The 14,860-nt window shown below is 36.4% G+C and overlaps 3 protein-coding genes and 1 long non-coding RNA gene across 6 annotated transcripts; 2 read left to right on the top strand and 2 right to left on the bottom strand.

The window, feature by feature from the left end:
* Positions 1–582: 582 nt before the first annotated feature.
* On the bottom strand, positions 583–2,616 carry LOC140974828 (uncharacterized). Its single transcript, XR_012174878.1, has 3 exons — positions 1,110–2,616; positions 872–1,033; positions 583–685 (listed from the first exon to the last, which is right to left on the bottom strand). It is a non-coding gene; the product is annotated as an uncharacterized lncRNA (long non-coding RNA).
* Positions 2,617–3,184: 568 nt separating this feature from the next.
* LOC140975778 (trihelix transcription factor ENAP2-like) lies at positions 3,185–5,431 on the bottom strand. Its single transcript, XM_073439685.1, has 2 exons — positions 5,190–5,431; positions 3,185–4,647 (listed from the first exon to the last, which is right to left on the bottom strand). The coding sequence occupies exon 2, from the start codon at positions 4,578–4,580 to the stop codon at positions 3,471–3,473; it is 1,110 nt and encodes a 369-aa protein (XP_073295786.1). The 5' UTR covers positions 4,581–4,647; positions 5,190–5,431; the 3' UTR covers positions 3,185–3,470.
* A 986-nt stretch (positions 5,432–6,417) lies between these two features.
* Positions 6,418–11,161, top strand: LOC140975777 (MAR-binding filament-like protein 1-1). Of its 2 annotated transcripts, none has more exons than XM_073439684.1 (4): positions 6,418–6,814; positions 8,454–8,497; positions 8,627–8,764; positions 9,274–11,161. In XM_073439684.1, exons 1-4 carry the CDS (start codon positions 6,433–6,435, stop codon positions 10,930–10,932), a joined length of 2,223 nt encoding a protein of 740 aa, XP_073295785.1. In that variant the 5' UTR covers positions 6,418–6,432; the 3' UTR covers positions 10,933–11,161. The 2 variants fall into 2 exon arrangements, with proteins under 2 accessions (XP_073295785.1, XP_073295784.1); XM_073439683.1 differs by having other exon boundaries at positions 8,624–8,764.
* Positions 11,162–11,505: 344 nt separating this feature from the next.
* On the top strand, positions 11,506–14,474 carry LOC140975776 (nuclear pore complex protein NUP50B-like). Of its 2 annotated transcripts, none has more exons than XM_073439681.1 (2): positions 11,506–11,672; positions 12,820–14,474. In XM_073439681.1, exon 2 carries the CDS (start codon positions 12,864–12,866, stop codon positions 14,205–14,207), a length of 1,344 nt encoding a protein of 447 aa, XP_073295782.1. In that variant the 5' UTR covers positions 11,506–11,672; positions 12,820–12,863; the 3' UTR covers positions 14,208–14,474. The 2 variants fall into 2 exon arrangements, with proteins under 2 accessions (XP_073295782.1, XP_073295783.1); XM_073439682.1 differs by having other exon boundaries at positions 11,507–11,766.
* Positions 14,475–14,860: the final 386 nt, after the last annotated feature.

Here is a 14,860-nt window from a genome sequence, read left to right as displayed (position 1 = left end):
TTTTCTTTAATATACCCTATTTTTTCTGCAAATTCCTCTCTCGAAATAGCATAGGATAATATAAAAATTTTACTTAAGGTTCGGTTTGGAGAGCGGGTCTGAAGGAGAGCGGGTCTGAAGGACTGAATGAGTCTGATCAGGATTCGAGAGCTGGTCACTAACTTCATATCTTGTTGTTTTATTCAACTACATGCCGAATCCAAAAAACTTGAGATCTTAATGTTCAATAATATTTTAACCAAGTCCAAAAAAGTTGCAAATGAGCAAAAATAGTAGGAAAGAAACTCTGTTTTTTTTTTTTTTTTATCAGTTATCACAATGATATGTGTAATACCAATATATTTTTCCATCTTATTGTCATACGTACAGAAGAAGATGCTTCACCTTCCAATCATTGAAATTTTATAATTATTACACCAGATTTTCTATTATATTTGGTGGCGCGCTTTAGTATCGAAAATGAATATCGCTTAGCATAATTAGGATTAAATTGAAAAATGGATGAAAAAATTATTTTTTCAAGTATATATATCGATCATAAATCTATGTTTAATTTGTAGGGACAATACATGCGACTCCGAGGCCGAGAAAAATGCTGTTCGGATTTGGGAACTCATCAATTCTTCCAGGCCCAAGTGGATCTAGCTTGGTCCAGAATGTCAATTCTATTGGTAGCCATCGATGCCTGTATAGATATCATACATGAAACCATGATATTTTCAAAGCAGAACCAAAAGGAAATTAAACATTATACTATTTGAATACTACGCCACTGAAAACAAAAGATTATCTTGGCATAAAAAATCATATGAACAAATGGAGAGCCACTTCATAAAATCATGAATAAACAACAACTTTAGATGAAACAAACCTGACCATCACAAAGTTCTCTCACCATCCTGGAGCCTTCTCCTGTGTACTTCTGAACTAATTCTGACACCGAAACTCAGATAAAAGTGCAGTCAATACGGTGAGCCACTGCCCTTGCAAGAAGAGTTCTACCTGTGCCAGGAGGTCCATATAGCAAGACTCCCTTCACATGAAAAAGATAACAAGTTCATGAATGCTTTCAAATTTTCAAAGAATGGCTGTCACCAATTTCTGCGTACCTTTGGCTGAGCAATTCCAAGACACTCAAATAATTCAGAATGCTTGATATGAAGTTCAATCACCTACTAAAAAAGATGCCATATGTTAAACTAGGTGTAATATGTAACACAAGTACACAGAATCTGCTGAGAAAACTAAAAAGAGCAAATTCAAAATATACCAGCTCTAAATTGTTAAGACCTAGCTTGGTCATCAATAGCTAAAGTTTACTTTTAATAATAAGAGGTTCCTAAAAGCCAATAAATAATAACCAGGGATGTGCGGCATGCTCCCTTCATAGAACCGCTGAGTTCCCATACAATAAATAATCACTCTTCGACTCCCAATTCACACCCAAAAGATTTTCATTGCCTTCGCAGGATACTGCAGTTCTTCCTAAGAGATGTATCAAAGCTAAAGATGATACACCACCTTAGCTTTAAAGCTTATAGAAACAGAACACATAAACTAATACTTCTCATGGAGATGACATTAATATGATTTGAATTTTGTGCGTCAGACGTTAAAATGATGAAACTGAGAAATTAAACTGAACAAAATGACAACCAAAGCAAGATACTAGCAATGCGAAAACGCATGTTAGCATATCCTCGACACAAAAGAACAAAAATTCCAAAATATGGACCTCCTTTCTCTCTTTAATTTGCTGGTCAAGACCACCAATCATGTCATAAGTAGAGTCTGGAACCTTTTAAACTTTCATACGATTCACCAGTGGATCAACTTGACATGGAAAAACCAAGTGGAGCACATAGATATCATTACGTTAAGCAACCCTTGTTGATGGTCTTAGTGATGTCGATGCTCTCGTCGATGTCAACAACATACTTCCCCTTGGGATGAATATAGACATAAAATGGAACAAAAAGACAGAATATAATATCCAGTTGGGAAATAAAGAAGACAATACATGGCATTGCTTTATAACTAAATTTGAATATTCTGAAGTAGATATCCGCAAGACAAAAACTTATAGGAACAGGAGACACGAACAAAATTCAGTAACTGAAACAGAAATAGTTAGCCATCTTCAATCTTCATAAAGGTAACAAATAGGCAACCTCCCTTCAACCTCAAGTGTCATAATTGAGAGGCATTCAGTGGTCTCTCCCTTACCATTTTGAATTAAACTGCATAAATTTGGATTGAAAACCTTTGACAAAAGATTTCTGAAACAAAAAAGAATAAAAAAAAGGGAGAGAATGGGGTATAGCAATTTCCAGATTCACCAAGGTACTAAGCTGAACACCATTTTTTTGACAGGCTATCCAGTCAAGATGAGAAATGATAAATGCCTTTAGGATGAACTATGATGCAAAAAGGAACCAGACTTAAAAGTCGAATAAATGAACAGGAATCATTCTGTCATGTTCTCAGTTCATCACAAAGTACAAATATTAGAACTGGGGAAAGCAAAATGAAAGGATCTTTGATGTTAACAGAATAAATAATCACAAACCTTGACAAGGACCTTTGACTTCCCATGACTTTGACAACTTCGCCAACACAGGAATCCCATGACTTCGACAACTTCAGTGATCGCACATAACATCAAATAATTGGCACCAAATAAGTTAAAAATCTGTAATCTTATTTTATCTATTGCATGTTAATTACATGAATTCCAGGTCCTTGATTCAACATCAACTCAGGACATGAAGAACAATACAACAACTAACTATCAATTAAAAAATATAGACACAACAATATACTCAGAGAGACATATACAGGCTAAAATAAGCTTTCGGCAATGGATTTATTACATTCTCAGTATTCAACATTATAGTACAAGATGAACACCTCTCCCATTCATGAGATAAGCAAAGTGTTAAAATCTCCGTTAATTTAAAAATTCCAGCTTGAGATGATTACTTATTTCATCTGGTACTTATTTCATCTGGCTCATCCTCAATTTTATTTAAAGATCCTTCCTATTCCTCGCTGACAGGGCCCATACCCTAAAGAAATTGCTAGAATCATTCACTTACCACCATCCCATATCAACATGGGATGGGACCTGTGCACATTCTAGTATTCTATTCCTTATGCATAAAACTGAAGTAATAGACTCAGCTAAACAAAAGCAACTTCTCTACGAAATTATATTAACAAGATGGTGTCCAGACGACTCAACAATTCACATATAAAATAACCAAAAGAAACCCTGTAAATCATTACCGAGTTATAATCCCATAAACTCATAACTTTCAATGAAGTAAATACAAGTTCTTTCCCCTTTAAAAAATACAAGTTCTTTCCAACTTCTAGGGTTTTAGCGATAAGCAGAACAATTAAAGCACAAATCTCATCGAATTCTGCAGAGGAAAACCTAGGGAATTAATTTATTGGATACAGATGCATCAAACACTGTCATTCTCAGCAGACATGTTGTATTCTTCGTCGTCACCTTTTCGTATCTTTGCTATCTCAGCTTGAGATTTCTCTAATATCCGCCTCTTCTGCAATTCCAAGTCTCTATGGAAGTCCATCCTCATTTTTTCGAGTTCTAGTATTCGCTCTCTCTTACTGTTCTCAATCTTTTCGTATATCCCAACAAATTTTTGAATAGAATCAGCAAGCCGTTTAAATGAAGATGCACGGCGGCCCTTGATATGTGATTTCTTAACTTTCTTGGGAGGAACTGATTCAGTAGATATTGAATTATCTGGACTATCCCTTGTTTCATGCAAACCATTTGAGTAATTCAGATGATCTTTAAGGTGCTCTCCTGAATCTACTGCACTCAAATGCCCTGCTTTCTGAGGGATTGATGATAATAGCAAATCCATCTTCTTATAGCAAGCCCATTTACTGGTGGATTCCCCTGTCTCTCCCAGCTTCATTTTCTCCTTTTTGTACTTCTTCTTCAAGGTATCCAAACGGTTGCGGCACTGAGTGTCCGTTCTTTCAATCTTCGACTCCTGAGACACCTTCTCTGCAACTTCTTGCCACTCTTCAGACCGGAGACTCTTTCTGCCTTGTTTGAGAAATCTCTCTCCCCATGCGTCCAGCAAAATAAAAGTCTCGTGCTCGGTCCAATCTGTGAGCGGATTACGTCCACCGTATGATGGTTTCGGAATCAGAGCAGTAGCAGATGGCAAAGCCTGCGCTCGAGGGGCAAACTCGTAATTTGACAGCGTTTTAAGCTTCCTCTTCTTTGGATGCCTCTGTAAATCACCAAAATCATCATCTTCGTCACCATCCTCATTCAAATCGCCATAGTCGTCCTCTCCTATCCTTAAAACACCCTTCCCTTCATCGTCATCATCGTCTTCTTCTTCATCCTCCTCGGCCTTATCCTCAACTTCATCATCAATATCCTCATTGGCACCATCATCATCATCATTGTCACCATCTTCAGTAAACTGGTTACCAACATTTTGTGCAGAATTCTCATCTTCGAGAGAAAAGCTTTGGCGCTTCGTGCCATAAGGACTGGAAGGGTAACTTGAATCAACATCATCATCCATTATGCATGCTCCCGAGAAGAACACAAAAAAATTACTATATCTTCTCTGATTAACAATATCCAATTTCCTAACAAACGATATCAATGTCAGGTCAGATAAAATATCAGTCACCCATTTAAAGAACATGAGCTTTCTTCAATATGAACCACATGAATACCCAATAAAGGTCAGATCATTATTGGTAACTACACAACACCAAAATCAATACTGAAAGACAATGTTTTGGATCCAAATAATTTACTTCCCCATCACCAAACTTATACTTGCTCTTTCAATTAAAAATAACGTATCTGTGATAACTGAAAAACCAGGTGAAATTGATCTTGTGTATCTAGGGATAACTCGATTTTTTGCAAAAATGGAAAAATTCACATGTAAACTTTTAAAATATTTTTACTTGAGGAATCCACTGATCAAGAAAAATATAGAGCATTAAAGTAAAAAAGCTGATCTAAAATCATATTCAAGAAAATGGGCACTCCGTAATACAACACAAGACCAAGAACAATAAATAATCCCCAAACACTCCGCAATCACACTTCAAATCGAATCTTTACCCACACAACAACCTTAAATTCCAACATACCAAAAACCCATTAAAACTCTTACCTGAAAGTAACTATTTTATCCCCCGGGCATGCCTTCAAGTTTCAAGCATCCAAGAAAATCATTACACCAACACCCAAACAAGAAAATTAAGCACACCTAAGTCCACCACAGAGATCATGAACAACAAAAGAATGCCAATTTCGCGTGATTGCCATCAATTAGTTACGAAAACTATCTGTTGGACACGCTCATCTTTTGGGGGCGGAATAGCTGAGGATGTGTGAATGTAAAGCGGTAGTTGCTAAATTACGCTGGTCTTCACTGATTCTCACGGCAGCTCACCCAACTTTAGGCCCACAATTAGAAATTGGGGAAATTCTCGCGTTACGGCCCATAGGAGGTAACCTCCATCGTTTTTCTACACACAAACAATAATACTAAACAAAAAATTTACAAATACTTTGGATATATCTCTTATAAATTTATACCAAGCGTCTAAAAGTTATTGTATCTTTCAAACAAGACAAAAATCTCACAACGATCTAAAGATTCTCGTTAATAAAATGTGGTATTTCCATTATCATCAATAATTGTTTGGTATTCATACAAAATATCATATATTTTTTTCAGTTGTCGCAAATATATAATCAATTTTATATGTTTAGTTTTATTTTATCTGTTATTTTACCAATTGACCTTCATGGTTAAATACACTAACTGCTTCCAATAATTTTTTAAGTAATATATGTATGCATGGCGCAATATCGTATCAATCAAATATTTGACATAATGTTTTTATATTTATTAAAAGCAGGTGAGTATCTAACCATCTATATATACAACAAATAACTCGAATATATACATTTGAGTTTTACCGTTATTTACAAAATGAATATCATTCGACGGAATATATGATTTTAGCATCAACTCCAACATTAAATTGACATATCACAAAGGATTTCTTCTTTATTTTTTCATCTCTTTTTCCCACCTAAGTATGTTAACTTGGACAAATGGAGTTGTAGTACTTTGCTATGAAAGCAGTCCCACTTTGCACTATCTAATGAGTGTTCTTTCCTTGTGTAAAAACAAAAACGTAAGGAGATCGAGGGTTTGACTCAATGATCACACCGAAATTTTTCATGTATTGAATCAAATTCGAGTATTCCTCACCCCTTAGATTATGATATAAAAAAAAAACGAAACAAAAACAAAGAGGAAAGAAAACTTATTAATATGCCAAAACTCTGAAGGGCAATTCGGTCTTTCTAATTCCAACACACACTAAGTTAAAATGTTATAAATGAAAAATCTAAATCCAAACGGATTGGAATCGGTGGGGCTATGGTGGCAATGTGCTTTTCTTATCACCAGAAATCAAGAAAACGTGAAAAAGATATCCATGGGATTCCTGATAGCCCCGTCTTGCTTCCTGTACCCGTCTCCACTTTGCTATTCTGTTTGCACCGGGACTTCATCTTCATGTTCTTGGCAGCATTCCTTCTTGATTTCTTGCCCGAGAAATGGTCTTAGTTGGAGAAAGAACAGAACCGCTGTGTCTTGTATGCAGAAAGAAAATTCGGAAGATGGTGACTTTTGCAGAAGGAGAGGGATTTTGTTGATGGGTTTTGGATTAATTCCGTTTATTAGCATGAGGGCTGGGGCTCTTGATGGGCTTGCTGCAGGTTAGTTGGGTTCAAGCAATGGTTTTTCCTCTTCTTGTATATAGTGGTTATGGTTTGATCATCCTTTTCTATAGTTTTGGCCTTGCATCAATTATGCATAGAAATTTTATGGTTTATATCAATTCTTGACTTTATTAAAGATCAGCACAATAGGTTAATTCCAAGCCTCGTACTTTTGCTTCCATTTTAAAATTTTAATGTAGCGTCTTCATTACGTGTCTGGCTTGAGGAATAAAATGTTCCTTTTCCATATATTGGTTTGACTTAATGCTGAAGTTTCGTTATCAATTGGGAATGGTTTTTTAGTACGAGTCCCGCTTTCATTCAACTGGTTCGTGGTTACTATGAAAAGACACCTTTTTGTTTAGTTTGGTGGCAGTGAGACTAGGGGAACTTGGTACATGTAGCTCCTTGCATTTTGAGTCTTGATTTGTTTCCACGGCTATATACCCAATGTCTTGAACAAACATATGAACGACTGTGACGGAAAGTTGAGAGGTGGGATAAGTGTGACTTCACTATGATCCAGTTGCAAATTATTAACTTCCTCAAGGTGTTCATGACATGACAACCAGATGTTAGGAAAATGATGAAAGTTTCGTGAGTGGGCACTTCCAGAAGCAGTTTATTATTTTCTTATATTTGCCGTGGCTGGGGATTTGACATGCACAGGGCTGTTGCTTAGTTTATGTGCTAGATGATTTGACTCGGGTCCAAAGAATTATGATAAAATAGGGGTTTGTGTAAATCTTAGCTCTGTGGAATGCTTCTGAACTAGCTTTAGTATCATATTGGATTAGGAAAATCTTATTTGTTGCTTCTCTTCTGTGATAATGAGAAATGTATAGCAGTTTCAAGTAACAGGTTTTCTACTTGTGATGATCACGTGTTGTTAAGAAGAGGTTCTCTCTTCGCACCATTTAAAACCTTCTTTTTACTCTCACTTGTACACAAATCTAGTCTGTTATGGTTAATCCGTATGATAAATTCGAGCAAACTTGCTTCTTTGTTAGTAGGAGATCGAAATAAATTTTAATATGTTCTATTTGATTTATTATCACTTTGTTTCATGGTGAACACTTCGTCAAATACCTGTCTTTACCTCATTTTTTTACATGATGATTTGGCTCTGTTAAAGGTTTCATGTCTCTTATCTGATTTTCATAGGAAATTTCGTAGATCTCACCCTTTGTATACAATTAAAGAATCAATAATAATGGACACAATGCAACATGAGAAGATAACATGGAATTTCTCAGGGGGCATTAATCACCAACTGTGCTGCAACTAAATATAATGCACCCTTCTATGCAAATGCGATTAGAACTCAGCCTATGAAGGTCAGCTAGGTTGAGCAAGACAAATATGAGAAACCTGAAGCAGTAAGTGCAAAATTCAAACTGAATAAAACCTACAACCTAAATGGATTCCCTCGTTCTTGTGTGATTTGTTGTTGAATGACATGCAAGTGGTAAAGTTTATAAGAAAATTCACAAATTTTTAGTTGCCTATCAATGCCTAACACTATCCATTTCATTCAACACGATTCTCCAAGATGGTGGTGAAAATTTTGATTTGTTCGATTGATGCATATCTTGATGGGCTTTTGCTAAATTGTGTTGTTTTTGTTTTGTTTCAGAAAATACTGAAATGAGAACGGAAGAGTTGATGCAAGTAGCTGAGGTCTGCATCTCTGCTCAATATAATATGGAAACAATTATTTAAGTACTGGTTTGTGTTTCAAAGGTTGTCTCTTTTGTATATAATTCTCCAGTTCATATATTGAAGTGAATGTTTCTTGTGTCCCAGCAATCAGTGCAGGCAAACGCTTCCCCTACCTCAACATTTGCACTTTTCAATATTATTGGAGTAATGGCGTCAGGTGTACTTGGTGCTCTTTATGCATCAACAAAGAAGGAAAAGGCTGGTTTGGATGCAACCATAGAATCTGTGAGCCATTTCAATGAACTTTATCTTATTTTTTTATTATTTGGAAATGCTTTTTGAATGGATGCATTTGAATTCTTAACAAGTGCATATAGAGGGAGTGGTACTTGATTTTTGTTTCATGTTTCTGATTAACAGCAGTTCAGCTTACTTGGTTAATGGTACAAAAAGGGAAAAGAATCACATTTTAATTGACCAAAGTATTTAAAATGAATAATTTTTTTGCAGAGTTAAACAAATTGCATTCACCTACACCGGGTGGTGTAGGATCAAGTGCCTACCTATATTTCAGAATCTATACTTAATAACGTTACGATTTGAATATTTTAAGTTGTACAGCTGCCAAAGAACCTTGTTTCGATCATTGTGCAACATGAGCTTCCACACAGTACAGTGGGTGTAATTATAACTCGCCAACAAAGTCCTTAACTATTTACGTTTTTGGAATCAGTTGGTACTGGAATTTAATATTTTTTGCTTATAAGTTATGTCTTGTCTTCTTGAATGGACAGGTGAATATTAAACTGAAAGAAAAGGAATCTGTCATCATTTCCCTGGAGAAAAAAATTGACTCAAAGATTTTGAATGAGAAAGAAGTTCACAGAAAGGAACTTGCTAAAGCAAGCGAAGCACAACAATCTTTAGTTAATCGGTTGAAAATTGCAAATGGTACCATTACAAGCCTTGGACAAGAGTTGCAAAAAGAGAGAAGATTAATTGAAGAGCTGGTTACGAAGGTCAAGAGTCTTGAACAAAAGCTCATTAACTTGGTAAACGAGAAAAAGGAACTGCAAGAACAGTTGAAGGAGAAGCTGGATTCTGTGGCAGTCTTGGAAGATAGGATGATCTTGCTTTCTTCAGAAATTACTGAAAAGGAAGATAATCTCCGGAATCTTCATTCTAACATTGCCGAAAAGGAACGCGACTTCGAGCAACTGAGCTCTGTATACCAACAGTCCCAGGATCGAGTTAGTGATTTAATTTCAGAACTACAACAATTGAAAGTCATGCTCTCGAAAAATGAAAATGAGCTGGAGTTGAAGAATTCGGAACTCAAGAATATGAATGCAGAATTATCTTGTTTTGTGGCTGAGAGGGACGAATCCAGTAAAAGGCTTGATGCTATCGTAAAGGAGTTTAATGAATATAAATCATCCTCAGAAAAAAAGACTGCTTCAGATCATAAGATTTTGGGAGATCGAGAAAAGAAGATTCAACAGATTGAGGAACAGCTTAAGGTTGCGCTGGATGAAGCAAACAAAAATGAAGCTCTAGTTGCTGATTTGACTCAAGAAAAAGAGAATATAAGAGAAACGTTGAATGTCGAATTGAAAAATGTGAAGAGTCTTGAACAGGAAATCGAGATTACACAGGAAACTCTGGAGAAATCAAGAAATGAAGCTTCTGATCTGAAAAAACAACTGCAGCAGTCAAGAAACTTGTGCTCGAAGTTCGAAGCAGAGCTGTCAAAGGTTCAGGCCGAGTTGACAGAAGCTAGAGAATCCTACAAGAAGGATACTGAAAAACTGCTAACTGTGTCCCAAGAATTGGCTGCATCAGAACGAAAGTTTGCCAACTTAAGGAAAGATCTTGCTGATTCCAACAAGAAAGCTGAAACTGCAGCTGAGGATCTAGAGAAAGAAAGGAAACTAGTGTCTTCTTTAAACAAAGAGTTGAAGGTTCTGCAGACTGAAATTTCAAGAAGCGGAGAATCGCGAAAAAGTCTTGAGACTGATTTAGAAGAGGTTACTAAAACACTTGAGGAGATGAATCGGAATGAATCAACTCTTTCGAAGGATCTTGAGTTGTCCAAGTCAAGGATTTCGAGTTTGGAATATGAAAAAGATGAAGTCTACAAATCCCTTGAAGAGCAAAAACAGGCTTCTCTAGAAGATCGCGAAAACTTGGAAGATGCCCATAACATGGTGATGAAGCTTGGAAAAGAAAGGGAGAGTTTGGAAAAGAGAGGAAGGAAACTAGAAGAGGAATTGGCATCTGCCAAAGGCGAAATTCTACGGCTAAGGAGCCAAAGCCAAAGCCAAATAAACTCAACCAAAACTGAGGTGAATAATCAACACCAGCATAAAGTTGAAGTGGGAGGCACAACTGCTGCTCCCAAGAAGAAAGTCACCCGGCGGAGAAAGTTTACACCACAACAAGAAGAATTATAATCGACTTTGCATCAAATGCAAGGTCTACGTTCTCCTTCGTCCTTGGTCGTCTGTAACTGTGAAATTCCCTGCCAACTATTCTTGGCCTTCCTCATCCTGAAAAGTGCAGTTGTTGAAATTAGAAGGATATCCGTGTCTTGTTGTATCCATTGTGAAATGAGCATATTTGATTATTCTCGAAAAAGGTAGTTCTTTGCAGTTTGGCTTAAGCTGTGATGATTATATTTTTTGCCAAGCGGAATACATTCCATCTTTATTTTTTTTAATATAAATAAATACACAAAATTGTTGGATTTCTTTTTTTAAAAAATAAATTCGACCCTCACAATATTATTACCAATTCAATTGGTTGATAAAATATTAATCTATTATATAATGATTTATTTGTGTTGTGTAAAAATTATTTTAAAAAAATTAAAGTATCATATTTTTTTATTTATGCTTACTTTTTTTATTTTTTGTTTTTAAAAACAAATCCCAAAAAACAAAAAATTAATTATAAAGGAAACCTCGTCTCCTCGTATTATTATTATTATTATTTAATTAATTAAAAACCCAAGAAAAAATTAATCATTAAAAAAATTATCCAAAGGGGGAAGAAAGATTGCCCTTTTATTTCGTTTCACTTTAGGGTTTGTCGATCTGAACGTGGCATTCATCCATATACGCATTCGTATTTGTTGAAAATCAAAGCTTCAAATTCAAGCAAAACTCCACGCAAACTCTTCAAATTCTGTCGGGTACTTTTTTCCTGATCTTTCTCTTACGCGCTGGCTTTTTATGTATACTTTTGGAATATTGTGTATGTTTGGGAAATATTGCAGATTGGTGGAGGTGATATTCAATCCATTATTTTTTGAATTTGATTGGAAATCAATTGTTTTTTATATGCTCATGTTGGTGGAGAAAAATATGATTTTGGTCGAACTCATTTTGAATGCATGTGAAAGCTTGGTAACAATTAAGTGTTTATCATTCCGTTTCTTTGCTTCTATCATTTTTTAGTTGTGAGATTAAGATGATATCCTCAGCTAACGGAAAACTGGGTCGTCGGTGGTTTATGGCTAGAAGTTTGTCGGTTCTTGCTAAGTGCGTGCTATTAATTCGTTCTGGATATTTTTTGGAAATATAGCCAAGGGAATGTATCGTTGGTAATATGAAATCGAATACAAGTTCGTTATTTATATTAGTGTGTAGGAATGTGTTTTACATTTTGAAAGTCTCGTGAAGGAATGTTGTGGTGGGTAATTTAGGAAAAATTGGTGGATATGTTATTGTGATGTATTATGTGTTCATTTGCGAGCTCATTATCTTCCATGGATATTTTTTCAACATTTTTTTATTTATTCTCATACTTGGTGTGGTTCGTGAGCATGTATAAATATACATACAAGGCCTTGAACCTATATTGTAAAGGTTAACTTTGCCTTCTAGTGGGTAGTGGGTTTACTTTCAGTTGTTGCTGTATACAGCTTGTTAATCATTTGAACCTTGAACTGGTTTTGAATATATTTTGTTTTTTTTTGCATCAATTGTAGTAACCTTTTTTCTGGCTTTCCGGATTTGGTTACCATTTTGGATGCAGTAGCAGTACAACATTATTTATATTTCCGTTTGTTACATCACAATGGATTTTTCTTTTGTAGTGTAGGATTTGAATCCTTATTTATTTTCTCTTACATTCATTCTAGAACCATTTTCTCCTTTTGGATCTCTCGCTAATGTGAGTGAGCCTATAAAATAAAAGTTTCCTATTGGGGCACATTCTCATGTCGTTATCCTCGGCTCTTTGCCAAGTTGAGGGGGTTAGACTAATTATTATCTAGTTCCTAGTTATTTTTGTGCGGTGATCTAAGTTTCATTGATTTTTGTTGTGGTTGGATGCAGGGAAAAAATTTCCCGTGTCCTGAGATTGATTACTTTAAGCTGCTATGGAGGATGCAGAAAACAACTTTCAGCCTTCAAAAAAGAGGGCTGCTGGAGCACAGTTATCTCGAGATAATCCTGGCCTTGACGATGATGAAACATCTGAACCAGAGAATGGGACTTTTAAAAGGGCGAGTGATGAGGTTCTTGCCTCTAGAAGGATTGTTAAAGTCCGTCGCCAGCAAACATCATCAACCCCATCTGGCCCTGTCCCTGCCCCAGCTCCTAGTACTAACCCATTTGCTGCAATCCGATTGGTGCCTCCAGCTTCTTCTGATCATGCAGTGGAGGTGGAACAAAGTGTTGCAAGTAAGGAAACAGTGCAAAATGATGAAACTGGTAGCAAATTTGAAAATGAAGTGGTTGAGTCAAAGGAAGACTCTTTTGCAGAAAAGGAGAAATCTGATATCCATAACAATGCTAAGCAATCTGAAAGCAAGTTTAGTGACTCAAAAACTGAACCAAATGAGAAGGATAACTCCGATGATATCTGGAAGCAAAACATTGCCAAGGCTACGGTAGATAAGGTGGCAGAACATGAAACTTTTGAGGATGCAGCCAAAACCTCTGGAGAATCTGATAACAGTGAGAATGATGCTAGGAAGGATGCAGAAGACAAGAGCAACGCTAAGGAAGATAGTGTGAAGGAAACTGCGGGGAAGACTGTAGTAACTGCCTCTTTCAGCTCATTTAAACCACTTTCGAGTGGACAAAATGCTTTCTCTGGACTTGCGGGGACAGGGTTTTCTAGTACTTTGTTCTCATTCGGATCAGTTCCTAAAGATGGGACTCCTCCAGGCTCCGGTGGTTCCCTTTTTGGCCTGAAAAACGACCAACCTTCATTCAGTTTTGGTCTTGCTAACAATGGAAATTCTTCAATTTTTGGTACTTCGGCGGCAAATACTTCCAGTAAGAGTGAAACCAGCAAATTTCCCTCCATGCAGGAGGTCACTGTGGAAACAGGAGAAGAGAATGAGGAGGCTGTTTTCACGGCTGATTCCGTGCTGTTTGAGTATGTCGCTGCAGCATGGAAAGAGCGTGGCAAAGGAGAACTCAAGGTCAATGTTTCCACATCAGGAACAGGTAAAGCTAGACTCATCATGAGGGCTAAGGGGCACTATCGATTGATCTTGAACGCCAGTCTTTATCCAGACTTGAAGATGACAAATATGGACAAGAGAGGCGTCACTTTTGCCTGTGTGAATAGTGCTGCTGAATCCAAAGACGGTCTCTCTACAATTGCCTTGAAGTTTAAGGATTCTTCCACAGCTGAAAACTTCCGAGCGGCTGTCGCATCGCTTAAGGATATGACACCTGTTGTTCTAAAAACCCCGGAAAATTCTCCCTAGGCATCAGATGAGTAACGATATCATGTGCACCATCTCAGAGGAACGTTTATTTGGCAACGTGTAAGTTTCTGTGCTTGATCTCTCTCCAAACAAGTCGAGGAAACTAAAAGGGTAGTTTGTCGTTGGAGCATCTGTCAACTTGCCAACAATATGTAGACCTAAACATTCGGCATAGTAATGTACTGTATTTTGAGTTATATTTGTGTGATTCTGGAGACATTAATGTTTACTACACAATCTACAGATCCACTAAATCTTGCTTTTACACACACACACACACACACACACACACACATACATATGATTGCTGACTTTACTTTATGTTTAAAAATGATTTATAATTTTTCTATATAACCAAAAAAACCATAATTTAAATAAAAAATTAGGGGTAAAATTCGATGGTAATTATTATAGCTTACTTATGAATTTTGTGCAGCAAGCAGCTGCACAATCCATTGTGCATTGAAGAACAGCTTCTGTGATCACAGGATCACGTTTGCGACTTTGTAGGCATTTGTCAATACAACCGGCACTCCACCAACTACGGATGCACTTCTTAGTACATGTAACTCTGCATTTGAGTGACTACTTTCTTTTCACCACTATTTTCATATCCACCAAACAATATGATCAAAACTACATTGTATATATAT

Source organism: Primulina huaijiensis, chromosome 4, assembly GCF_012295235.1.
Source record: "Primulina huaijiensis isolate GDHJ02 chromosome 4, ASM1229523v2, whole genome shotgun sequence".
Lineage (NCBI taxonomy): Eukaryota > Viridiplantae > Streptophyta > Magnoliopsida > Lamiales > Gesneriaceae > Primulina > Primulina huaijiensis.
This window is presented reverse-complemented; position numbering and strand designations above follow the sequence as displayed.

What these genes read in the sequence shown, in the direction of transcription:
- LOC140975778 (XM_073439685.1), bottom strand. Translation starts at nt 4,580, where the DNA reads ATGGATGATGATGTTGATTCAAGTTACCCTTCCAGTCCTTATGGCACG.
- LOC140975777 (XM_073439683.1), top strand. Translation starts at nt 6,433, where the DNA reads ATGAAAAATCTAAATCCAAACGGATTGGAATCGGTGGGGCTATGGTGG. An exon ending in AGTTGATGCAAGTAGCTGAG is followed by an intron (nt 8,498 to 8,623) that starts GTCTGCATCTCT and finishes CTTGTGTCCCAG; the next exon opens with CAATCAGTGCAGGCAAACGC. An exon ending in TGGATGCAACCATAGAATCT is followed by an intron (nt 8,765 to 9,273) that starts GTGAGCCATTTC and finishes TTGAATGGACAG; the next exon opens with GTGAATATTAAACTGAAAGA.
- LOC140975776 (XM_073439681.1), top strand. Translation starts at nt 12,864, where the DNA reads ATGGAGGATGCAGAAAACAACTTTCAGCCTTCAAAAAAGAGGGCTGCT.